The 25,450-nt window shown below is 43.0% G+C and overlaps 1 protein-coding gene across 5 annotated transcripts in view; it reads left to right on the forward strand.

Moving 5' to 3' along the window:
- RPTOR (regulatory associated protein of MTOR complex 1) overlaps window positions 1-25,450 on the forward strand; it is a 253,515-nt gene that overhangs the window by 22,568 nt on the left and 205,497 nt on the right. For all 5 annotated transcript variants that reach the window (XM_019542272.1, XM_019542274.1, XM_019542273.1 and 2 more), the window contains exons 2-3: window positions 12,756-12,858; window positions 18,741-18,823. In XM_019542272.1, coding sequence (XP_019397817.1) covers window positions 12,756-12,858; window positions 18,741-18,823 — 186 coding nt within the window. The remainder of the gene's footprint in view (window positions 1-12,755; window positions 12,859-18,740; window positions 18,824-25,450) is intronic.

Here is a 25,450-nt window from a genome sequence, read left to right on the forward strand (position 1 = left end):
GAGAGCTACACCCCCGCCCCTTTTATCCACACGATCCCTCCTGTACAAGGTATAGCTATCTATACCCGAAGTCCAATCATAGGTGGAGTCCCACCAGGTCTCTGTTATCCCTATGACATCATAATTGTTTGCATTGAGCAGGAGGACGAGCTCCTCCTGCTTATTCTCCAAGCTCCTGGCATTTGTGTACAGGCAAGCAAGTGTCCCCTTAGAGGCTCTTGCCTTGCCCACAGATTGTACCAGGGCTGGGGTAAGGGTGGGCTCCTTTAAGTGCCTTGCTCCGCTGGCTTTGCAAGGGTTGCTCAGTGGGCCAGCAGTGCTGGTAGTCCCCCCTGTCCCCCAACAGGCTTAGATTTCATAGATATTAGGGCTGGAAGAGACCTCAGAAGATCATCGAGTCCAGTCCCCTGCCCCAGGGGCAGAAAGTCAGCCGGGGTCAAAGGATCCCAGCAAGATAAAAGTCCAAATGTCTCTTAAAAGAGTCCGGAGTAGGTGCTTGCACCACCTCTGGTGGCAGTCTGCTCCAGGCCTTGGGGGCTCACACTGTAAAGAAGTTCTTCCTTATGTCCAGCCTGAAACGGTCTTGGAGGAGTTTGTGACCGTTTGACCTTGTCATCCCTTGGCGTGCTGTGGTGAACAGGTGTTCTCCCAGATCCTGATGCACACCCCTTTTATACTTATAGGCAGCACCAGGTCCCCCCAATCCTGTGCTTTCCAGGCTGAAGAGTCCCAGGGCTCTCAGCCTCCTTTCATAAGGCCTATTCTCTTGCCCTCTGATCATGCACGTGGCTCTTCTCTGGACTCTCTCAAGCTTCTCCACATCGTTCTTGAATTGTGGAGCCCAGGATTAGATGCACTACTCCAGCTGCAGCCTCACCAAGGCTGAGTAAAGCAGGAGGATGACATCCTGCGATTTGCCTCACAAGCATCTGTGGATGCAAGCCAGGGTTTTGTTCACTTTACCAGCTGCGACATAGCATTGGTGGCTCATATTCATCTTGTGGTCAATCATGACCCCCAAGTCCCTTTCGGCTGTGGTGCTAGCAAGCTTAGTACTGCCGAGCCTATAAGTGTGCTACGGGTTTTTTCCCCCAAGGTGGAGAACCGTGCATTTTTCAGCGTTGAATGTCATCAGGCTTCCATCCACCCATTTCCTGAGCCTGTCAAGGTTGGCCTGGATCACCCTTCTGTCCTCTGGTGTGGACATTTTACCCCAAAGTTTGATGTCATCGGTGAACTTGGCCAGTCCGTTTCTGATATCAATGTCCACATCATTAATAAAGATGTTAAAGAGTATGGGCCCAAGGACAGAGCCTTGGGGGACCCCACTGGTCACGGTGCACCACAGTGATTTATTTCAGTTGACTACCACTCTCTGGGTTTGATCTTAGAGCTAATTTCCCAGCCATCGGACTATGATGCAGCCGAGGCCGCAGTTGCCAGTTTTTCCATGACATGATCATGGGACACCAGATGAAAGCCTTTTTTAAAATCAAGTTATATGAATCAATCTCTTCTCCCTTGTCCAGGTGATATGTCACCTGGTCATAGAAGGAGATGAGGTTGGTCAGGTAAGACCTACCTGACCAACAAAACTGTGCTGGCTATCCCTCAGGCTGTTGCCATCATCCAGTTTGTCAAGAATGATCTCTTTGATAATTTTTTCCAAGATCTTCCCTGAGATAGAGATCAGGCTGATGGTCCTGGATCTACTTTCCTCCCTTTCTTGAAGATAGGCACCACATTGCCCTTCTTCATAGTTTCATAGTTTCTAGGGTCGGAAGGGACCTGAGCAGATCATCTAGTCCGACCCCCTGCCATGGCAGGAAAGAATACTGGGGTCAAATGACCCCATCAAGATGTTCATCTAAAGATGTTCTTCCAATCTTTGGGCACTTCACCTGAACGCCATGAGTTCTCGAAGATCCGTGCCAGTGGCTGAGCTATGATGTTTGCCAGCCAGCCCCTTACATATCCTGGGGTGTAAACTGTCTGGGCCAGCTGACTTGAAGGTGTTCAGCCTCTCAAGGTGTTCCTTCACATCGTCTGCACTGATGAAGAGTAACAATTTTCCTTCACCCTGGCCGTCCTGTACCGTATTGAGCAGGGCCATTCCTTGGGACTGGTGAAAAACTGACGCAAAATACCCATTAAACAGGTTGGCTTTTTCCTGAGCGTCGATTGTTAGTTGTCCCATGTGGTTTAGCAGGGGTCCAGTGTTACCTTTGCTTTTCCTCCAGCTCCCCACATCTAAAAAAGGACTTTTTATTATCTTTGATACGTATAGCCAGTTGGAGTTCAGTCTCAGCCTTGGCTTTCCTGGTTCACTCTCTGCAGGTGCGGACCAGTGCAGAGTACTCCTCCTTGGAGGTGGATCCAGTCTTCCATCCTTTATAGGAAGTAGTTCACTACATCTTCTTTGTAGACCCTACTGCAAATAGATCTAACAGTGTTTTTGTCCCCATCTGTTTATTTTACACAAATTACTTCCACTACATTTTCTTTGCTTTAGAAATAACACATGATTTGCCTTTTTTGTGATGTAGCTAATTCAGCTCCTGTAAATATTGTCATACTTCATTCTCTCCTATTTCTCTTGCATGGGATGGCCTCTCTGGATTTACCCATAAAAGTACTTTACTTCAAAAACGTTTGGAAGATATGTTTATGCTTTGTTCTCACAGAAGATCCTCCAACCTGTAATGGCGAGATTATCAGGGCTACCCTGACTGATTTTTATATAAGCTTTTCAAGCATCAAATTTGTATACTGGCAAAGAGATACAAGCTTGCTGTAATTGCTTGCCTTGCACATGGTTTTGTCTTGTATAGTAGTGCAACTGCTACCTTAGGCCAGAGTCTGTCCTTTCCTGGGAGTCTGTATACTTCATAGCACAAAGGGACTGCTTCTGACTGCAAACAACTGCTGTACAAATAATAAGTGCATATTTGTAAGGAGAACAGATAAGTTTTCAATTTTAACCTTGACTGTGGTATTTCCTGAGTTTTGAATAGTTGAACACAAGCTCTGCCTGTCTGTCTTTTGGGTAAAATACTTCTTCTAAAGGGGGTGGTGGGATTATCAAATGTTTTTGGCCCATTATAGCCTTCTACGGCCATACGTTATTTGCCATACCTCCTTCCTGAAACACATTAGAAGAAAGCATGGTAGATGAATTCTTACCTCTGTTTCTGCTTTCCCTCTTCAAATTATTTTGCATGCGTCTTGACAGAAAGCATTTTAAAGTAGTTAAAAATGTGGTGGGTAAGAGAACACTGCCTCCCAGCTGCCTGTGGTCCTACATGCTGGGTGCACCCAATCCCAATAAAGAATAAAACTCCTTGACAAGTTAGTTCTGTCTCTCTGCTTTTAAAGTGTCAATTGTAAAAAATAAATAAAGAAAATAAACTGGCTAATTTAGTCTGGTTGGCAAAGGGCCTGTTGATGTTGGTGTTCTGGAAGGTTTAGATTTAATGATGACCCACTGGGGAAATATTCTGTCTGCTACAAACATAAATCTTATATTTTACTTTTTTAAGGTCTTAGGGGGTCACACTTTTATTGTAGTGTGCACTAGTATGAGTGACTCTTGCTAGCAATAGGACTTATGCTTGCACTGGAAAACAGTCCTTTAATTTCTAGAGGGAGCTGCTTGGCCCAAGAGATCATCTACTGCCTACAGTGATATATAGAGGCTTGTGTTTTGATGGCTGTGTGCAAGTCATAAGCAGACATCAGTGAGACTTTGAGCAATGTTCTCCCTATCAGTAGGCTTTATTGACACTTTGATGCTCTGGTGAAGTCTACATTACAAATGCCCAAGGTATTTAGATGCATCTGTCAGAACCTGCATTGGGTCTGAGACTGGTTGTTTTGGAGGTCACTGTCATGGATGCTCTCAATTTCCAGTCACAGGACATGGTTGCTGGAATGAAAGTGTTGTGGTTTTTCAGAAGGGACTAATCCCTACTGAATGAAATGGAATAATTTGCCAGGACACCCAAAGAAGGTGTTAATTAAAAATTGCATGCTAGAAGAAACTTGGGAGATGGGCTGGTCTTTACCAGTGGTTTTCTTTCCCCCTTGGTGATCTCAGTGGAACCCTGTAAACTAGTTTTGCTCAGTTCTCCTGTGCATGGTAGCCCTCAGTTTTGAGGGGTTGACGGTGCTGATAAGGGGCAAATCCATATTCACTTACACCAGGAAGGAGGGCACATTGCATAGGTATCACTAATGGTGCCAGACAGTAAAGAACCAGGTCCTTATGGGCTCATTTATACTGTGGCAGCAGTGCCCTGGGCAGACTCTTCCAAGTATGCCAGACCCACTGCTCTGTCATGTGCAGTCCAAACATTGGTCTCTGGCGTATATGAGATTGGCCTCGCTAGTGGATTGCTGGATTTGGAGTATGTTGGTGGGAGCTGGTGGGCAGAGAGTGTATTTGGTGCCATCTTGGCTGGGGTGCAGACATGCCCTGTGAGCTGAGTGCAGGCTCTTGCATCACAGGACCAACCAGCAATGCGTCTTTAGCTTTGGTCTTTGGTTTCTGTTTGTTGTTCTTCTGATGCTCAGAAAGTGTCTCATGTTCCAGATGGAGGGGGAGCACTAGATTTACAGATTTGGGAGTCAGAGTTGGTTCTAAATAATGGGCCTTCCCCATCCCTGGGTGTTGGACATGCACACTTGACATGATTTTAACTCTAAGTGAATATGGAAAGTGTCACTCTTGGAGCAAAATTGTGAGTTTATCCACAGAACTGGTGCCACAGTGGAATTGCAGCTGCAAGTTGCAGGCCTCTTACATGCCCAGTTATCTCTAGTCTGCCCTGGAGAGGTCACTTGTAGGGCTGAAAGTAGTTTGTTCTCCGAGCTCATATGGGCTGCTTAATCTCTAGAGATGTGGGTTTGTGGGTGGTCTGAGGTTGCAAGTTAAAGGAGCCTGGAGTCCCTCTTGCCTCTAGTGCATTGTTCGAAGTCCAAGTCTGAGCATTTCTAAGGATACATAAAACCCCTGTGGACTCTGTTGTGCAGGGTAGGTCACCCCCACTTGGAAGAGAAGCAGAATCCTCTCAGATCATAACATGAAAGGGATTAACAGAGGGCTCAAACCACTGTCAGTGGTGTTCTTCATGCACAGATGATCCTGCTATCCATTACATTGTTTATTCATAGATTCATAGGTTGGCAGGGGCTGGATTGGCAGGGGCTGGAAGGGACCTTGTAGATCATTGGGTCCAGTCCCCCTCCAGTAGGCAGGAAAAGATGCTTGGGGTCAAGTGACCCCAGCGAGGTGACTGTTCAGTCTCGTTCTGCAGATTTTCAGGGTAGGTGACTGCATCACCCCTGGAGGGAGTTTGTTCCACAGTCTAGACACCCTGACTGTAAAGGAGTTTTTCCTGGTATTAAGCCTGAAGCGGCCTTCCAGGAGTTTGCATCCATTGCTCCTGGTCTTGCCCGGGGTGCACTAGTGAACAGCTGTTCACTGAGCCCTTGATGCACTCCTGATGTAGCGGTAAGCCACTACCAAGTCCCCTCTCAGCCTTCTTTTCTGTAGGCTGAAGAGGCCCAGGTCCCTCAGCCTCGCCTCATATGTCTAGTCTTGCAAGTCCCTGATCCTATGGGTGGCCCTTCTCTGGACCCTCTCAAGTTTTTCCACGTCCTTGTTGAAGTGTGGTGCCAGAGCTGGACTTGGTACTCCAGCTGCGGTTTCACCAGCGTGGAGGACAATGGGAGTATTACCGCCTTAGTTTTGCGTGAGAAAAAGGAGTCCAGGACAGGGAGTGACACTTGCTTTTTGTTTGCCAAAGTGTCTGGGGCTATTGATGCTGCCAAAGACGAGGCAGACAGAAGCGGACAAAAGACGTTGTGTTGGCTTTTGCTCATATAATTACATTATGTTACTGCTGTAGTAAATCAGTGTAGCTCATTAATATGAGCAAGCCTGCATTAGTTATACGCCATCACACTTTTTGTTAGTAAGAATCAGCCATTGAGCAGTAATTTACTTGATTGTTAATTAAAAAGCGATTAAGCTGCAGTGCTGCTTGCCTTCTTGCTGGCATGGTCAGACAGTAGTACATGGGCTTGCAGCAGCAGAAATTAACTGACTTATTCCATGATGACAAACCACTAAATCTGCCCAATAGTGGAAAGAGGGGAGACTTCACTACTTCTGGCTTGCCTGACTTTCTTCCTTTTCATGCTGTTCACTTTCCCAACCCTAACGGTAGAAGGATAAACTTCACAGTAAATTCTCTCAAGGGTTTTTCCAGTTAAGAATGGCAGTCCATCCTTAATTACACCTTCATGATTATGGGGTATAACAAGGTCACCAAAACATCAGATGCCAATCTCTGTTTAGCAGAGGAGCACACATTAAAAATGCATCCAGTGGCTTTAAGGCCAGAAGAGGCTGTTCTGCTTATCGAGTATGTCCACCTACAGAATATAGCTATAGAATTTCATTCACTATGAAGATCCTTAATTTGTTGTTGGAAAAATGTACCTTCTCTGCAGTTCTTGAAAACCAGGCTTATGGATAATGTGAGTATATTAGTAGCAAGAGATGCATGCTTTGCTCAAGGTGGAACATTCTTCAGTGGAGCTGGCAGGCAGTTTTCAGCATCCTTATATAAGTAATACCAGGGAGCACTTTGTTTTGATTTTGAAAGAAATATAAAATGTATGTAGGATGGATTTAAATATTTAAAGTTTCAGAAATGTACTTCCTTTCCCTAGAGCTAAGAGAATTTCAGGGAAATGAACCTATTCTTTTTTTAAAATGTAGTAATGACCTGTTCTTGAGCTAGGAAGGATTCTTCACTGTGTCATTTGACTTACTGCTTCCTGAAGAGAGTCTTCAGATAAGGCAAGAAATGAAATGGAAACATTGATGGTAAAATAACTTTTTGTTACTTGCATCGTACTAGGGGCAAATAAACCATGCATATTTATCACAAGTAAATTAATTATTTTGTTCAAGGCTGTTTATAAAGCTTTGCATACAGAGAAGTGTTTTCAGAGTAAGACCAGCAAGTCATTCAAGTTTTTGTTCAAGCTAAAGTGGTTTAATTTCTATTGATCAGTGAGGTATACCAGGCTTGAACCTCTCACACTTCCTTGGATTGGAAGGAGCGTTTTTAAAGAACAATTTGAAGGAAAATTCTTTCTTTGTGAAAGAAGTGGGGAGGTTTTCAGCTTAGTCCAGGGGCAGGCAGTTATTTTGGCTGGAGGGCTGCTTAATGAATTTTGGTGAGCTGTTGAGTGCCCTTTGAATTTTGGTGCTCCTGCCCTTTGATGGGTGCCCTGCCTCCTGATTGCCATCTTGGAGCCAGATGTCCTGCACCCTAACCCCTGACCTTTGCCACCAGAAGTCTTACCCCTTACCCTTGCAAGGTCATTTTTGACCTGGAGGGATGTGGGCAGTGAGGTCCCCCAGGGCTCAGGCCTTGGGCCTGCACTGTTCAACATCTTCATCAGCGACTTGGACAAGGGGGTGAAAAGCACTTTGTTCAAATTTGCGGATGACATTAAGATGTGGGGAGAAGTGGGTGTGCTAAAAGGGAGGGACAGGATACAACTAGATCTGGACAGGTTGTAGGGGTGGGCGGAGGAGAACAGGATGGGTTTCAACACTGAGAAGTGCAAGGTGCTGCACCTGGGGAGGAAGAACCAGCACCATACTGACAGGCTGGGGGACTCCCTTCTCATCAGTGCAGAGGCAGAAAAGGATCTTGGAGTCGTTACTGATTCCGAGATGAGCATGAGCTGCCAATGTGAGGACGCAGTCAAGAAGGCTAACTGCACCTTGTCATGCATCCACAGATGCATCATGAGCAGGACCAAGGAGGCGATCCTCCCCCTCTGTGACACTGGTCGGGCCGCAGTTGAAGTACTGTGTCCAGTTCTGGGCACTGCACTACAGGAGGGATGTGGACAGCATTGGGAGTGTCCAGAGGAGGGCCACTCACATAATCAGGGGACAGCAGGGCAGACACTACAAAGAGAGGCGATGAGACCTGAACCTGTTCAACCTCCACAAGAGAAGGCTGAGCGGGGATCTGGTGGCTGTCTTTAACCTTGCCAAGGGAGACCAGCAGGCAGTGGAAGAGTCCCTGTTCTCCCAAGCACTACCAGGAGTAACAAGGAACAATGGCCATAAGCTGACAGAGAGCAGATTCAGGCTGGATATCAGGAGGTACTACTTCAGTCAGGGTGGCTAGGATCTGGAACCAACTTCCAAGGGAAGTGGTGCTCACTCCTACCGTAGGGGTCTTCAAAAGGAGGCTAGATAATCACCTAGCCAGGGTTGTTTGACCCCAGCATCCTTTCCTGCCCATGGCAGGGGGTCAGATTTGATGATCTGCTCAGGTCCCTTCCGACCCTACCAACTATGAAACTCCTTTTGGGAGGGAGGGCGCTGCCATCTTGTACTATAACTTATTTTAATTTTTTTTTTTTAAAGTTTGTCCTGGTTTATGTGCATTTGAATTATGTATCTAGAGACAATTGCATAATAGCTCAAAATATATTCTTACTCTTGTATATTGTGCTGGGAGTTAAGGGGTGTATGTGGGGGAGTGGTTGGGGAGTGGGTGTGTGTGCAGTGTGGGTATGGTGGGTGGGATGTGTGGGGGAGGGTGGTTGTATGGGGTATGTGGTTGGGGTGGGAGCTGTGGGAGGGTGTGGGTGTCTGTGGTGTTACGTGTGTATGGGAGGGTGTGTTTGTGGTATGGTGGAGGGGTTGGGAGCATGTGAGGGCTATGGAAGGGTGTGGGTGTGTTTGGGGGTATCGTGGGGTGTGTGTGGGGGTGGGGGGACCTTGGCGTCCCTGGAGTGTGCCACAGGACTAACCTGATGTTGACCGCTCTAATCCTGTTCACTCTGCATTCTACCCCAGCCCACCCTGATAAAAAGACCCTATAATGCATTCAATATATACCATGATAAAGAGTGAGGACAAGATGAAAGTGAAGGAAATAAGGGCAAGGGATTGTAATGGAGGAAGAATTTTTATGTCAGTGGTTCTCAACTTTTTATTTTAGAGGCAAGGCGTTACAGGGTCTCTTTTATCAGGGTGGGCAGAGCAAACAGTGTTAGAGCAGTCAACATCAGGTTGGGTGGGTGGGTTTTTGGGTGGGTAGGTTAATCAGGAAGTATAAGTTTTAAAGGGGAAAATAGTGAAGGGATGGGAAGGGAGACGGAGGGCGTGGGAGCAAAGGGTAAAAGAAGCAGAACATACAATGAAGTTGAGGTGAGCGGGCCAGCTGTGCCAACCCTCTTTCTCCTTCAGTCAGCCCAAAGCAATCCATGTCTGATGGTGCTTGTAGTGCCTGCTAATGGTTACACCCTCTGGCTGGCTCCTCCCTGTAGTTTTTCCTCAACTAATGTGATCTGTGTTAGCTAAACTTAACCTGGGGTAAACCTGGGTCTCATGACTGACGATAACCTTTGAACACCAACTGTGTATTTCCCATGGGCCATTCTCAGGGAGATTTGGGGTCTGTTCCTGGTGTGTGTGTGCATGCTTAATGTTGAACTCCACAGACACATGAGAGTATATTTTGGATTAGAATGGTTTCCTTTTTTCTCTGGACAAGGAAAAAAAGTTTATAAAATACCTGAAACATTTGTATTCTAATTCAAAGTAGACAATTTCCTGAGGGCTTTTCAACCCTCCAGGAATTCCCAGGAAATGCCAACAAGGTAATCACTCTGATTGCATTATTCCTCCTACGCGTGGAAAGCACCACTTAATCCTTGTTAACATAATAGGGGGATGGATAACTTGTATGGCATCCCTGATTGCTGAGTTTCTTTATCAAGGACATAACTTGGGATGCAGCTCATGAACCAGCTTTTCTGTTAATTTTCTGCAGCAGAATCTCTGGGATAGAAGCAGGAGTCGGCTGAGGCTGCAGAATTTTTATCCTGATATAGAGCTGTCCTGTCCCCCCTTCTTTCCAAGTATGCACAGTCTCTCTCTATGCTCCACTTCCTAGCTTTCTTTATAAATTATACATTTGTAGGCCTCCAGATTTGCTGTGAGGTTTTGGGTTTTTGTTGGTTTTTTTTTTTTTTTGCCTGCTGTTCTGAATCTTAATGAGCACCCCGGGGATGTGGAAATGCGGGTGGCTTTGCTTCAGACAGGCACAGAAGTGCTGAGCACTGCTGACATAAATATAGAGAACCACATGGCTGCTTCCTTTCCTTTGTTCCAGTTTAGGTATTGAGGAGGAGAAGGGAAAAATCTGTAAAATGTAATTTTTAAGCAGCATTTTTGACTCACTAAAGCCTTTAGTAGCTGGTTTAATGCTGTTCTGAGGTGATAACAAAGTTAAGATGCCATCAGGTTTGGGTTGCATATATTCACAGTGCCCCTGGTGGAGATGGAAGCAAGTGTGAATGTGATGCTTGATTCGTTTTACTCAGCTGCTTCTGAATCAGCAGCCTTAGGCAAAACCTGGGAGAGAAGCCATGTGGTGACTTCTCCTGACATGAAAATACCGCGTATCCTATCTAGATACCACAGGCACAACGTATTGATACACTTCCAAACATCTTTTGAGGGTTTCAAAGTGCTTTAAATCAAATACTTTACTCTGTATGTTAAATATCAGCTCACATAGATATACAGAATAGAAAAAACATCCATTAAAATGTACAGCGATGTATCTCTGCTTATGTTGGTTCACAACTGGCATATTCAGTGCAGCCTTATGGTGTCTTGCCAAACAGCTGTTTCTGAACTTTGTGAAGAGCCAGCAATAGGAATAAGAATGGAAGGGGAGAGGGGGCGGGGGGAGGAGCGGCAGACAGACCACAGTTGTTGCAGTCTCAATTTTGCATTTCTTGACTTGTAATTTTTTTTAACAGTGCAGCCTTAATCTTGGCAGTGTCATAATTTTTTGATTTAATTTCCTTTTCATGAAGAGGAGGAGAAGGATATGGAGTTGGTTAGCTGACATTGTGAATTTTACAGCTGTGCCTGGTGCATTCCTCAGACTGAAACGTGCACTTGTGGAAGGCAGTGGTAGTGTGCACGGCTGCAGGATGTGATGGTGTCTGCAGCAGCACAGACTCAAACTGGTAACAGGAGCATGCCCTAATGAAAAGGCCAACATGGCCATCCTTGTTTCCCGGTGGGGATCCCCTTGACAGATATTGGCCAGTACATCCATTATTTGGCAGCTCATCTTCAGATGCTGTGGTTAACTGAATGTTTAGCTGAAAGATTTTTGGTGTCTGTGCAGTATAAAATAGTTTGTTGTAGAGCTTAGTTTTTGAGATCCACTATTAACTTCTGGTGCAATCTTTGAGTTAGGGTTTCTTGCAAAGAGACTTCTGTTTTAAGCAAAGGTCATATAATGGTGAGTGGAACTAGTGATCCACCAGGCCTGTCTAGCAGAGTGACCTTTAGTTTAATCAGAAAAATTGTGTTAATGTTCTCAGATTTATTTGAGAACCTCTGTAGACATGGTTGAGTCTTAAAAGTGACCCTAAGGGGAAATTTTTAAAAAGGATTTAGGATCCAAATTCTTTAATGGAATATTTGGGGTAAGGACACGGGTTTAAATATTATTTATTACTTTTTTGACTATCAAAACTTTAGGTTAGTGTTCTGTGCCTTTCCACTTCAAAGGCTCTAGACCAAGGGTGAGAAATCTATGGCCAGCAGGCTGAATCTGACCCTTGAAGAGGTTGGATTCACCCTTTGAAGGTCAGTTCCGACCCATGGCACCCAAGGGATCAGCAGCCTGAAGTTGCACTGAGTCACCCATCCTCTCTGCAGCCCTCCCTGCTGTGCTGTCATGCCTGTGCTAATCCTTATACAGAATTTGCTTGTCTTTATTGCTGTTGGCAATGGAAGTTGCCGGTGAGAGTAAGCACTGGTGGCACAGGCACTCCAGGCAGGTGGTAGATATTTCTAGTCTGCGGTGTGGACTGAGTCATGAGCAATGGCCTCCTATCAGAAAGTTCTGATACTCTAAGCAAACTCCTGAAATGTGGTAAAGAATGCACCTCTGTCTGGGTCAAATCCTGACCACTGTGCCTGATAGGTATAGTATTAAAACAGAAAAGAGATTTCAGTTTGGGTCACTTCTTTCGATAGATGCAGGGAAGCTTTTACACCTCCTTTAAAAGACAGTTTTAAGGTCTACCCCAAATTAGCAGTGTATCCTAAATATCTTTAAAAGAACTGTAGCACATCTAGGACACTATTTTTGTTGGTACCTTGAGCAGTAACCCCAGGGCACACTGTATTCTGTTATGGATTGGGTTCCTGAATAGTATGTTCACATTAGTTTTTTGATAAAGTATTTAAATTTGACATTGGCTGATCTAAGATACTTGGCCAAAGTCCACTAGCATCCAATTTCCATACTGTAAGGCAGCAGTATAGGCCTTGGAAATGAAAACCATCTTTGTAATGTCAAACCTAAATGCAGTTCTATTACATTTCATTTGAAAAGTAGAGTGAGCCTACTGGATTTTAGTGAGAGTTCAGCAAATTGGTGGATTAACACTGTAGGGTTTAATGAGGTTTTGCTGGAACAAAAAGAGAGAACTTCTATGGCTTAACCTCTGTTTTTTCACCCTATTCTGAAAAAATATGCTTAAGGTATTTTTGCATTAAAGAAGGGGAATAACAAAGCTTAACCCTCTGTGGGTGTTACAGGGTGCAAGAGAATTACAGCATTGATAGTAATTGGTGAGTTTCTTCATTAAGTATTGTTCTTGTCACTTGTTTCTAGATGAAGACTGTTAGTGTTGCCTTAGTTTTGTGCCTAAATGTTGGTGTGGATCCTCCTGATGTGGTGAAGACAACTCCCTGTGCCCGGCTGGAATGCTGGATAGGTAAGTCCATTGAATATATTTAGGAGCAGTTTGGAAATTTTGCTTTTTCACATGAAACCTCAAGCATATAAGGACATCACAGCCTCACCAACATGTTTCTTCTGGGCTGAACCGAAGGAAGTCTGTGACATCCAACTCGATTATGGCTGTGTAAATTAGGCAATCCAGCAATGACTACTTTTCCTGGTTTCTTCCAAAAGACAGTAGCCCAAAGCTGATTCTTTTGCCTATAGTTGTCTTTCTAAAATTTCTTTTAAGTTTATTGAATACCCAACCAGAACTCTGTTAGGGTTTTAAAGTATCATGTGGTATGAAACATTAAGAAAATTAAATAAAACAACGCTCCATCACTGCAAAGGAACAGTTTAGCCAAAATGCTCCAAAATAGACAAGTCGTATTGTTTGTTTGAGAAGGCACCTCCTTGGTTATCTTGAACAGGGGGAAGTGAGTTTCAAGGACTAGGCTTCTTCTCAGAAAACATCTGGTCAGCAGTCTTCTTTGGAGTGCTTGCTTCATTAGTACGGCAGTGGACAGTAGGCCCAACCTTTACTTGAAAACGGGGATTTCCTTGTATCTGGGGACAAATCTGTTTCCTGTCAAATTCATCTGGTCTTGATGATACTAGGCTGAAGCATGTGGTGTGTGTAAGCTGTCAAAGAGCTGTGTTGTTTTTAACTGTAGGTTGAAAATGCCCAGCCTCTGTATAAGTGACGCATTAAGCCATGCTACTTTGAATGTAGAATTGTAGGGCTTACAGAAGGCTGCAGAAGCAAATGCTCCATTGTATAAATGGAGTTCCTTCATTTATAAAACTACCCTTTCTCTTGCTCTGCACTCACTGAGGTGACAGCATGCTGTCAAAGATGGCAAAATTCTGAAGATAACTGAGGTTCAAAAGCTGTGAACAAGCGCCAACAAGTAGATCCATTTGGTGGAACACACAGCTTTTAGTTTGTTTTATAAGTTAAAAAGTGAAACCAAAAGTAAACTGAGTGAGAAGAGAAAACCAGGAGCAACTGGGACTCATCAAAATAAGATAATTAAGGATTGTAATCAGCAATGAGGATTCTGAGCACAGCTTCTTATTTCAGTTTATACGACGTAAGTGTCTGTCTGAGGCTTAGCTCACCTGTCTCATAAATTTAAAATAAACATGTAAGAAGAAAAAGAGTTTCCCTTTCCCACACAGCAGTCTAGTTCTGAGATGACAAAATGGTAACAACCCCTGCATCTGAAAGAACCATACATAAAACCCAGGCCAAAAGGAGGCAGCAAGCACTGCTGTTATGATGGTTCAGCAGCAGCTGAGGATTTCAAATGAGAGCCGCTGCTTCTGTTAGCAAACAGCAGTCCCACAGACCATCAAAGTCATTTGTAGTTCTCATGTTTTCTGGATTTCATTCCTGTAAAGGGTGACGACTGAATTCTAGAGGATCTCATGCCTGATCATTGATCAAAGCAGCGCTTAACATAGCATCCCCTCCACTAAAGCTTAAAATTACCTTTTGAGTCCGGGCTTAATGGTTACTACCCAAGTCTATTGGACCTTGGGAGAATTTAACTAATTAGGTAATGCTTACAAAGTGTGGCCTTAGCTGAAACTTTCCCTGAAACTGCTGCATTATTGTGGTTTTGTGCAGATTAAATCTTAGCTAGCTACCTTGCATTCATTCCCTAATGTCAACTGGACACCAATAAAGACTCTAAGAGTTGGTGTCACGACTGTACTGCAGGTACTCTGCCCAGTTTCTCTCCTAATCCTTCCAGTAGCCTTGTGCTATGCACTGTACAGGAAGGGAGATGAGCTGAAGCCCCCAGGATGATGAGCAATGTTCAAAAGCACTCTCAGAAAACTCTGCTTAGTGAGGGACTGGACCCATCCATCCAAGAACAGGCCGTGTGCTCCTGCCATAGTCTGCTGGCTAATTGGTGCTGGCTGGACGGTTCATTCTTTTGGCTTGTTGTAGCCAACAGTAGTAGTCAGAGTTAACACTATTGTTCAAAAGTACTTCAGTCAAAGGTAAGAGGCATATTGAAAAAAGAAGCCAGGTTAAGTAAGGGCCTTACTGTAACTGCCAGATGCCCACAGCTTTGGCAGGTTGTGAATTTTATGTAAGGTGACTCTCTGTACCTTCTCTTGCTATTGAGAATCTCAGTCCGTGCACCTTTCATGCGCAGGTAATACATTAAAAAATATGGGGTCTCGAGTGATTAGGTAATTCTTCCTGCAATCTGTTCCATTTATCTCCTTGGAACTGCAGTCAAAGCAGATATGCAGCTATGAATTCTAGCAAGGTGAGGCATTGGCTTATATATCTGTGGTAGTTTTGCCTTGAATGAGCACAGAAGCACTGCTGCTTTTGTCTCCAATTTGTCTTCTTGAAATCTAAGGTTGTTAAATGTTACACTTTCACTCCACGTAATACATACTGTTTTTATAATGTTTCTTCTCCTCTTTAGAGAAACGACACCTGTCCTTTCTTTTTGCATTGTTTTATGGTCAGACATTAAATGCCGTAACAGTAATGTAGAAAATGTCATTCAAAAGATGCATGCCCTGTAGCATGCTAAGAAAAATCTGTGTTTTAGGCATGGCATAAATGAGCTGAATGCTGAAGAGGGGGGAATGTAATTTTACAGAAATCTCTTTATGTACATCACCTAATGGAAATTGTGCATCAAAGCAAGGCAGGAATACATAAGGAGTTTTGGTAAGCGTTCCTTGAAATGCATAAGCCCTGAAGTGGTGCTAGATACACATAAGGAGGTGCCTATTGTTCCCCATCTGACTTTAAACCTGTGCTCTGACATTTTTATACTGGTTGGAAAACAGTACGTTGTTTCATTGTACTTGAGTTCTTGTCCTCAGTCCTTGACAAAAATACATCTGTGGTTGAGATGCCTTGCTAACCAGGAAGGAAAATCTCATAACTTCATCTTTTATGATTTTTGATCTTACTTTGTAACTGCAGGATTCATGGAAAGATTCCTCCTTCTTCTTCCCTATTTCGGTAAGGAGAGTGAACATATACACGTTGACATGGGTGGATCTAGGATTTTGAAAAGGGGCGTGCAGATGGTGTGGCATCATTGCATAAAACACAAAACATTGTTCTCCAGTTAAAGAGAAGCGAAATGCTTTATTAATATGCTAGAGGGCTAACACTATATTATTCAGTTTAAGATTAAAGTAGAAACCGATATAATTATTGGAATGTGCACTGATTTGCTAGAGATTGTTTACAAAGTTTAAAAAAAACAAACTAGTCAAAACAAAGTTAAAAGATTTTTATTAGTCCTGTAATCATTAGAGTTAAATGTACATCTCTTACTCAGATTCATAGAGCAAAATATAGCCTTTTTGAGTATTTCGACAGTGCTTCCACTACTTCAGTCAATCATTTCTACACTTGAGTTAATATTACCATACCCGAGTTAAGTTTTTTAGCTAGAGCTAAAAGCAGGCTGCCGGACTGTGAAATAGAAGAGAGACATTACCAGGAATGGCTAACTGACAGCAAAATTGCAGGAGAAAGGATAACTTGAAATGGAAACAGTGGAACATGAAGACCATTAAAAAAGATAGAGGATTGTTAATGCCTGAATCCAAGAGATGACAGTGAGCCATGAAGGCGACTGACGCTCTCAACACTGCCTGAATAGCAATGCAGCTCTCCCTCCATGCAGGATTTTTTTAAGTTTGAGTGGAGCAGAACTCTAAGAAGGGTGCAACTGTATCGCTGCACCCCTGCTGCATCCACCTCAGCAGATTGACTTATTCCTGTATAAAACTGGAGGTCTCCCCAGCTCTAGCTAAGGCCACCCTTTGTAAGCACTGCCTAATTAGTTAAATTCTCTCATGGTCCAAGAGACTTTGGCAGTATTTTTGGGCCTGGGCTTGATGGTTAATTTTAAGCTTTAATAGAGGGTATTTTATGTTAGTGCTGCTTTGCTCAGGCATGAACTCCTCTAGAATTTAGTCGCCCTTCAGAGGACTGAGTAAACTCCTTTAAAGTTGTTGTTGAATGTGCCTGTGCCATTTTCCCTGGGTGCTCACCCCAGCATACTAACAGCTCCCCCCAAAATGGTACTGCTATATGTTATGTTTGCACAAGGCTTGGAAAGGGCCTGCTAAAAAAGGGCCTGCCGCCTCCTATGGCATTCCATAGCCCACGGCAAATTCTTTCACTCACAGAGTGGAAGGGGGGAGTGTTGTTTGTTAGGCTCATTATGCACTTTCACAAATCCAGCTCGACTCTTTCCAGGAACACAAAACAATCCCGAGTGTGTATCAGTCTGGTTTGTTAACTTAAGGGTACCCTGGTAGCACTGTTGCATAGCGAAGCTGCCATCAGTTCTGAGGGAGTCTGTGGGATTTTTAAGAGATTATTGTTAACCAGATCCAAAGGCTTCTGGCCAAAATTTGGCTTAAGTGACAGTAGGCTTCAAGCAACTTTTACACAGCTTTTGTTTTCAGGATTGAGTGGCAAAGATTTTGCTGCCTTTTAAAATAGACTTTCTGTCTAAAGGTCTCAGTGTTGGAACCAGGTGTTTACTGGAGCTGAATAAATGTCCTGTTTTTGCACTGAAGGACTGGCACCCTTCCATGAAGCTTGTGGTTACACTGATGGAGCAACCTGTAGTTTACCTAGATAGTTCTGCCTGTATAAAACAGAGCAGAAAAACCTATGGATATACTGTTCTGTGCATCCCTTCTGGTATCTCAAGCATGTAGAAATGTTAATGATCCACTCACAAAAAAAAAAAAAATACTGTGAAGAAATAAAAATACTATGTTTATACTTCAGTGTTAGCCTTTGTTTTCTTAAGAAAATGGAAGTCATGAGTAAAAAATTCCTGTTTTCTCCCATACTTTCATAGTGTGATGGTATAAACTTCTACAGCTTGAGGTATGCAGTAAAATATTTATTCTAAAAACATATAAAGGCCATATGACATCATCAGTTTTATAAACTGCTTTTTCAGTTAATCTGCCCACTGCCAGCTTCTAGATTTTTGATACTTACTCATTCAGTCAATTCCATGGGCCCAGGTTTTGAGTAGATCACTGGAGCAGAAGTTGGCCTTCCAGAACGTGTTGGTACGGTGGTGTAAGAGAAAGAACTTTGTGCTGAAAAATATAATACCTTTTAAAAAGTTATTCACATTTCTAGTAATAAGCCTTTATTTCCAGTAATATCAAATCTTGTTTCACTCACTGCCATTGCTTAGTTTCAGGGATGATACTTTATTTATTGGTAACTTTTTGTTGTATACATTATTGACATTGTATATTTTTATTGTGGTTCTTATGGAAGCATAGTTTCAATATTTACAGAAACAAAAGTTACACCTCTCACTTCTCTAAGCAGATTTTTACTTCTCACTTTGGAGATCATAATGCTCATTGCAAATTTGGCAGACGTTGCTGTGTGTGTTAATTTTGTATAATAATGCAGAATATGAAACTAGTTTCTACTGTCTCCTTTAAATAACTGTAGTGAGAAGCATAATGTGTATGAACTTGAAATTGATGACTTTACCTGAAATAATAAATAGCATAAATTGGGAAAGAAGCCTTTTATTAGAATATCATAACATCCATTTCATTACACAGACAAATTGCTGCAGACTGAAAGCAAGAAATTTTTCAACAATTCTCTCTTACTGCATTTACCTTGGTACAAACACTGATGGCCCAGATCTCTAATTGTGCTGTCAGAGCTCACATTGGACTTGACAGAAGCCAAACCAGGAATAGGTATATGTGGCCTATGAATTCAAATACACATGGCAATAGAAATGATTTTCGCTTAATATAAAAGCAAGCTGAATAGAGTAATGGTCAGAAGTGTTAATGCATGAGTTTTATATTTCTTAGATCCTCTGTCAATGGGTCCTCAAAAAGCACTGGAAACCATTGGTGCAAATTTACAGAAGCAGTATGAAAACTGGCAGCCAAGGGTAAGTTGTATACTCTGCTTTCCTTTTTGTACCAGTATCTGTACAGCTCAAGGATAGAAGGAGGGTAGTTAGCTGTGGTTACATGAAGGTCGGCAGAAGGCACAAGAGAGGTGCACCTTTTATAGACTAACCAAATCAGAGGCATAAACCTCTGACAGAGTTGGGTGTTGCTCACAACAGTTTGTTCCTTTCTGACTATTAGTCTATAAGGAGCATCTCTACCCTGCCTTCAACTCAAAGCTTTTCCAAGAGAGACTGTGGCTTAGGTTAAGAAGGAAGTTACTCACCATTATGTAACTCAGTGATCTCACAGCATCCATTGCTTGCTTAATCCATTCATGTATATAGACTCTTGCAGGCTGTCAAACTCAATTACCTCTCTGATTGGTCTGTTGCATGGCCACCGCTTTGTTTAATCGGGGCAGAGGTAATTGTTCTAAGTTCTAGGTGCTACACTGACACTTCTGTTAAGCTTTTCTACCATTACTGTATTTCTGGAGACTTTTTAGATCTTTTTTTTCTTTCTCTCCCCTCCCCTCTTTTTTTTTTTTCAGTTCATTGTCTCTTCTGTAGTGAAATTGCTCTCGGTGTGAATTTCTGCAGTGTCAGCTAGTTCGGAGGCATGTCTCTTGGCTCTCACTTAGCAGTACATTTTCTTTTAACATTTTTGCTGTAACATGAATAATGTTGTAAGGCCACTAGCAAGTAGATGTTCTTGGTTTTGTTCAGAAAGATATTTCTAGGGATTTGGTCACTAACTGGTAACTGTCTGATGTGTGGTGCATGCGTATTTTTTTGGAATGGAAAATGAAATAAAGATATCATCATAATGGCATAAAGCAGGGATAAGTTGCCAGCAACTTGCAGCTGTCCTTTCATTTCCTACTTATATTACAAATAATGTTGGTTTTTTTGGTAAAGGTAGTGGTTTCCTGATTTTTTTTCAGTGCTCAATCAGGGTGTACAAGGATGAGAATTATGTTTTTAACTTTTTCCTGTTCATTAAAGTTAAAAAAACAAACCCAATTGAGTCATCCTTGCCAACATGGTTCCTTAAGACACTTGCCTATGCCTTGTTCTTCAGGTCTTAGACAGCAACCTTGTTGGAGCAAAGCACTTCCTTATTGCGTACTGCACATCACAAAGCGCATCCACTACTTGACAATAACTTGTCAATAAAAAATAGTTCTGATGTGGCCTGATCTGACTGGGAGAGAAGCAGCTTTACCAGATGGGCTCTTAACTGCACACTCATGTCTTCCTTTTACATCCTGTGTTGGCAGCTGGAATAGATTTATTCTCTTAGGTCTGGGAGCTCCTCTTCAGTATCCACAACCGAGTATGTAGAAGGGATATTGTTTCATCCCTTCCTTTTAACTTCTCTCTTCAGTGCTCAGCATGTTTCAAAGTTTTGTACACCTTGCTTGTCAGCAAAAGGACTCTTGTGTTTCCTGTCCACCGTCTGGGTTTTGTACATGGAGTAATAAGATGGCCAATCTGCTGGGGGTTTTTTGGCTAAAATCTTGCTTTGTGTATACATTATGAATGTTTCACAATTTCAAAAGTCTCTTGATATTTTATGCAACTCTGAGGAAACCCTGGTGGAAAAGGCTTTGTCCTGGTTTTAGCAAGCCTTTAGGTAATTTTAATCGGTTACTCTAAAATCTAATTGGTTATGCACAGACTTAGGGATGTTTCATAATTAATTTACTAGTTTCTGTATAATTTATAAAATCAATAAAGATAAATTGCTACTGCAAATGTTTTGTTTGGTCCTTGAGCCTGAAGATGCCCTGTCTTGCTCTTCTCATGGCAGGCATCTCCTCCTGAGCAACTTTTTAAGCCTTTATTCAAGCTGATAGCAATTCATAAAGGATTAATACCTTGATCCAGTGATGGGAGTATTCTTCCATTAAAGGAGAAATGATTCCCTTGGGGCATTTTTTTTCTGCAGAAGGCATCAGTTTATTTCTGGTGATACACTAGGAAAATAACTTCACTGAGAAATGCAAGTTCTGGTGTATGAAGAGGGTGCAGACATTGTTGTTGGATGGTCCTTATCAAAGTCTCTACATTTTCTGTCTCAAAGATGAGGAAAAGTAATCTGTTCAGAGCAGTTTAATGAACATAAGGTTGATATAGACTTTTTAACTCTTCACAACCTTTTAATTTTTTTCTTTTACTGGGTGCCTTTACACATGCACTTTACTGTGGAGTTGACTAATTAGGTCCTTAGTAAAGCATCACCATCTACATGTGCACCTGTATTAAGGTGCAGTAAACTAACTCCACTGTAGGATAGTACTATCTGGGACAAGTTCTATCCTACAGCAAAGTCATTTCATGCACTGCAGTGGACATGTAGGTGGTGACCAGGGGCTGCTAACCCTGCATTGTAGTGCTCTGTGCCCCAGCCAGCCCCTCCACAGCATGTTGAGCTGGGGCGGAGCAGCCCTGGGCTGGCAGGCCCCCTAGGTCTCCTGCAGCTGTTGGCTCAGCCTCAATGTGCTGAGGTCCTGGGCACATGTGTAAACGCTGCACCCGGGAGTAACAAACTCTGGCGCAAACTGTGCTGGCATCTATTTCTACATGCTAATTGCATGTGTAGATCTACCCACTGAGTAAAAACTCAACTCCAAAGGCATTACCTGCATAAATTTTGTAGTATTTGTTGGTGAAACTCTACCTCAAGGTAAAAGACAAATCCATGGATGATTTCCTCAATGTCCCTCTTCGATACGAATCTTCAGTGGGTGTACTTTTTTGTGGTGGCATTTTTTTTAATAGGTCTTTGTTTAAGAGAGCCCTGTCTTTATTGGTAGACATTATATTTAAGACAGGCTAATGTTCCTTTGCGATTTTCCTTTTGAAGTGCTGGAATTGACTCTTAATCTCTCTTTATTGAGTAAAAGGACTGGCTGACACTGAAAAGCAAATATGGTGTGTGGAATCTAATATAGTAGTAGAACACCTTGATGTAGTGGTAAAAACAAACACTTCTCTCTGTTGGTTAATAATAGAGCCCATGGTACTGGAGGATGGGGACTGGATTCTGGTAGCAGCAGGTATTCTGTGTGTGGGCAGACCTCACGCTGCCTTGTAGAGTTTGCACAAAACATGAGGCAATTACTGAGCTCAGATGTTTGTGTGCAAGGTGCCCAGTTCTTAAGAGTAAATCACAGCCCTTTGAAACATTGCGAGGCTAAACACGTACCACTTTATTGCACTCTACAGGGCTCTTGAGTTTTCTGCAGTAATAAAGAGAAGTTGATGTGCCATCTGCAATAAAACAATAGGAACATTATTGAATTTCCTAGACCTTTCATGTAAATACTAATAGATCTAGTTTTGTCTCTTTCTCTGTGTTTTGGAATGGTTGGAGATTTGGAAGGAGGAGGAAGACTTGGAAAGAGGACACCTAAGCAATCTGTACTGAGGCTGGATCATTAAAACCTTGTGAGAAAACTTGCATTATGGAGCTCCCAATGTGTGCCTCTAAATGAGGAAAATACCTGTTGTCACTATCTAATTGGGAATGTGTGAGCAGAACTAATTAACTATAAACTGACCAGAGCCAATAAAGGAGGAACTTCCCACAGGGTCCTTAAGATTGACAAGATTTATCGCAGGCCTGTGCAGTCTTGTTTGACTTTAAGCACAGGATGCTGTATGAATCAAGGTCTAGATAATTGTTGGTTTAAACATTACAAATAGCCGATGTGGAATTTCTGAAGAGGGGCAGGCTTGCAAATTCTGTGTTTCTGAAAACTCCCAGGCTGTGTGTCTGGTACATATTTCCTTGCCAGGCCTTATTGAGCCCCTTTCTAAACAATTTATCAGTTTGCCATTGCTTGAAGTATTTCTTCTGATTAAATTTAAGACTTTGCTTTATTGCTGTGTAGCTACATAAATTTGTGTGCTGCAGGAGGGGGGGAAAACACTTCAGCCATTGTTTCATCTGCAAACTACTGCAGTTAAATAAAATTTAGTCATTTCATTGCAAGTCTCAAGTGAAAGTTTTACTAGGAGAACGAAGTAGGAGATTGCAAAGCTGCGGGTGTACAATGAAGAATTTATCTCTCTAAAGAATTTTCTTAACAAATTGGAGCTCTGGCAGTTTGGCGTGGAGATAATTTAGGTGCTGGTGAAAAAGTCAGTTAAGAAAATAAGAGTCTTGCCTTTGTGTTGCCACCTCACTCCCCTGGAGGGAAATCCTTGACAGGTTTACTTTGGGGATTCTTCCTGTACTTTGTGTAAGGTATTGAGGTGAGATACTGATCAGGCTTAAATGTCTCATCAGGTGTCCCTTCCCTCCCTCCATTGCCTGCAGAATGCTGTAGGGAACGATGTGCTGGATAAGCACATTGGCTTACATGTGATGGCAACAGGTGACGAATACTTACATTTCTGGAGGGGAGAGGGGTTGGCTGGAATTTCTTTTAGCCCTAGTGCCTGTTATACTGAGCAAAGGAGATGGATTTCTTGTAGTCGAAAGCCAAGAGATGAATTGTATGCAGTACAGAACCATGGAAGAGGAAAACTGCCGACCTGTTAAAAGCCCTGCTGCAGTGAGGGGGGTTCACTAGCCTGTAGAAGCTACTGCATTCCCTGAACAGAGCCTATTGTTACGTGAATCAAAGACTTCAGTCCAGCTGTCTGCAGGGCCTGGGCCTCAAGTTCTTCTTCTGACGTCCGGGCAGATTTTCAGGAGTGGAATGGAGGGCTATAGGAAAGGAGGAGGGAGGAGCCCAACTTCCTAGAGTTGTGCTTTTTATAAGTCAGTACTCTGTTTTCTGATGACCTGGCTAGAGAGAACGCAAATGTTTCTCTGCAGCCTCTTGGCTTGAGTTCTCTGATTTGGGCTACAGTTGCTTTGGTATATAAAGCACTAAATTCCCACTGGAGTTTAACTATTGAGCATGAGCATCCTACCAAAGCTGAAATGAGCCTCCTTGCAATGACTGATATGTCCTTAGAAGGGTGCCAGACATCCTGTCCTTTGGTTGTGAGGGTCACCTCTTTAGTCTCTGACTTCTTACCCTTCCCTAGACATTTGCTTAGCTTATCTTGTTTATGTCTTTGTGATAAACTGAAAATGAGGACGTGTAGCCAAAGGCAGAATTGTAGGTTGGATGGCACGTAGTTTACATAATTCAGGATCTGGTGTGAAGTATTTTGCAGCATACGCTCATTAAATTTGCATGAAATTACAGATTTTTTTTTTCTCTTTTGACTGACTGTGGCTTTTGACCAGTTCCTTTAACTCCAGACTGTCCAGGATACTTAGAGCATAATTTCTTCCAAATTATATTGTTTGGATTAAAATCAACCATCCTTTCAACAGTGTTCTTTTTCTTTCCTTCTTTCTCACCCAGCCCAATGAACAAGGCCCTTGTGCTGTATGTCCACTAGTCCATGAATCTGTGCCCCTGAACGATTCCTTCTGCAATACCATTTTTTATTCCTTGACAGTGACTTTTCCTACTCCAAACCCCTGTAAGGTCAAGAAGTGACATTCATGTCTCCCTGAATACAGATCAGGTGAAAAGTTAGTTCAGAAGCCTTCATGTTCTGATACTGCTGCCACTGCAGCGTATTAATAATAACTTTGAAGGGGGATCTTCTGTATGCATTGCCTCGTGTCGTAACTCCAAAGAGAGATTTAACCTTTACTTTCTGAGATGTATGGCACGCATTACTAAATGGCTGAGCACCCTAAGAATTGACCGTGGCAAGGTGCTAAAAGACTGGGATACAGGGTGTGATTCCTTTAGGAAGTTTGTGGCAAGGGTTGTTATTTCTTTGTATTGCTATGGCACATAGGAGCCCTTGTTTTGGGCTAAGACCACACTGCTATTTGCTGTGCAGACTCAGAGCAAAAGCAATCTCTGCTGCTAGCTGCTTACAAAGAGACAAGAAGATAATGTTGATCTCCAGGCAGGCAGTAGTTTCAGCACAGCAACAGCTTGACCACTCAGTTTTTGTAGGCATCGCAGCAAAGGAGGCTTTTAAAGAGCGTTTTGAAGAAGCATGAAGAAGTAGCTCTGGAGATATTTCCAGGGAGCTCTTTCCAAGCTTGAAGGATGGATGGAGGAGAGTGTGCCTACAGATTCAGCAAGTGGTGAAGAGGCTGGCATATGGGCTGACTGAAGGTGGGAGTCGACTTCTTTATACTGAATAGAGAAAATAGACGGGAGAGAAGAAGTTGTGAAGCATTTTGAAAATGAAAATAAGTACATAGGATTAAGAGAGAGGGGCGATGTGCTTGGAGAATGTTCCTTGCACTAGCAGCCTGAATGGGTTCCTCAAAGTCAGAGGAAAGGTAGTAACTGAACTGAGAGCCTGGAGAAAAGCTGTCGTTGTGTGTGGATGGCTGGAAAAGGCCATGTAGTAGATTTCAGGCAGAAGGGCTCTGCCGTACTGGGACCCTGCTGAGATGTGAGAACCTAGAGCGATTTGCGTTGAAAATGACCCTGAGGCCTGAGGAACTGGAGAGAAGTCGCTACCATCCACAGTGATGGAGACAGCAGGCTGTAGTGGGAGAGCTTGGAGGTAAGAGTGGAGGTTCATAGCTCTGTCTCAGCCATGTTGAGCTTGACAGGGTGGCTAGACATCCACATGGAGAAC

Source organism: Crocodylus porosus, unplaced genomic scaffold, assembly GCF_001723895.1.
Source record: "Crocodylus porosus isolate Cpor-Errol unplaced genomic scaffold, CroPor_comp1, whole genome shotgun sequence".
In the NCBI taxonomy this organism is placed as follows: domain Eukaryota; kingdom Metazoa; phylum Chordata; order Crocodylia; family Crocodylidae; genus Crocodylus; species Crocodylus porosus.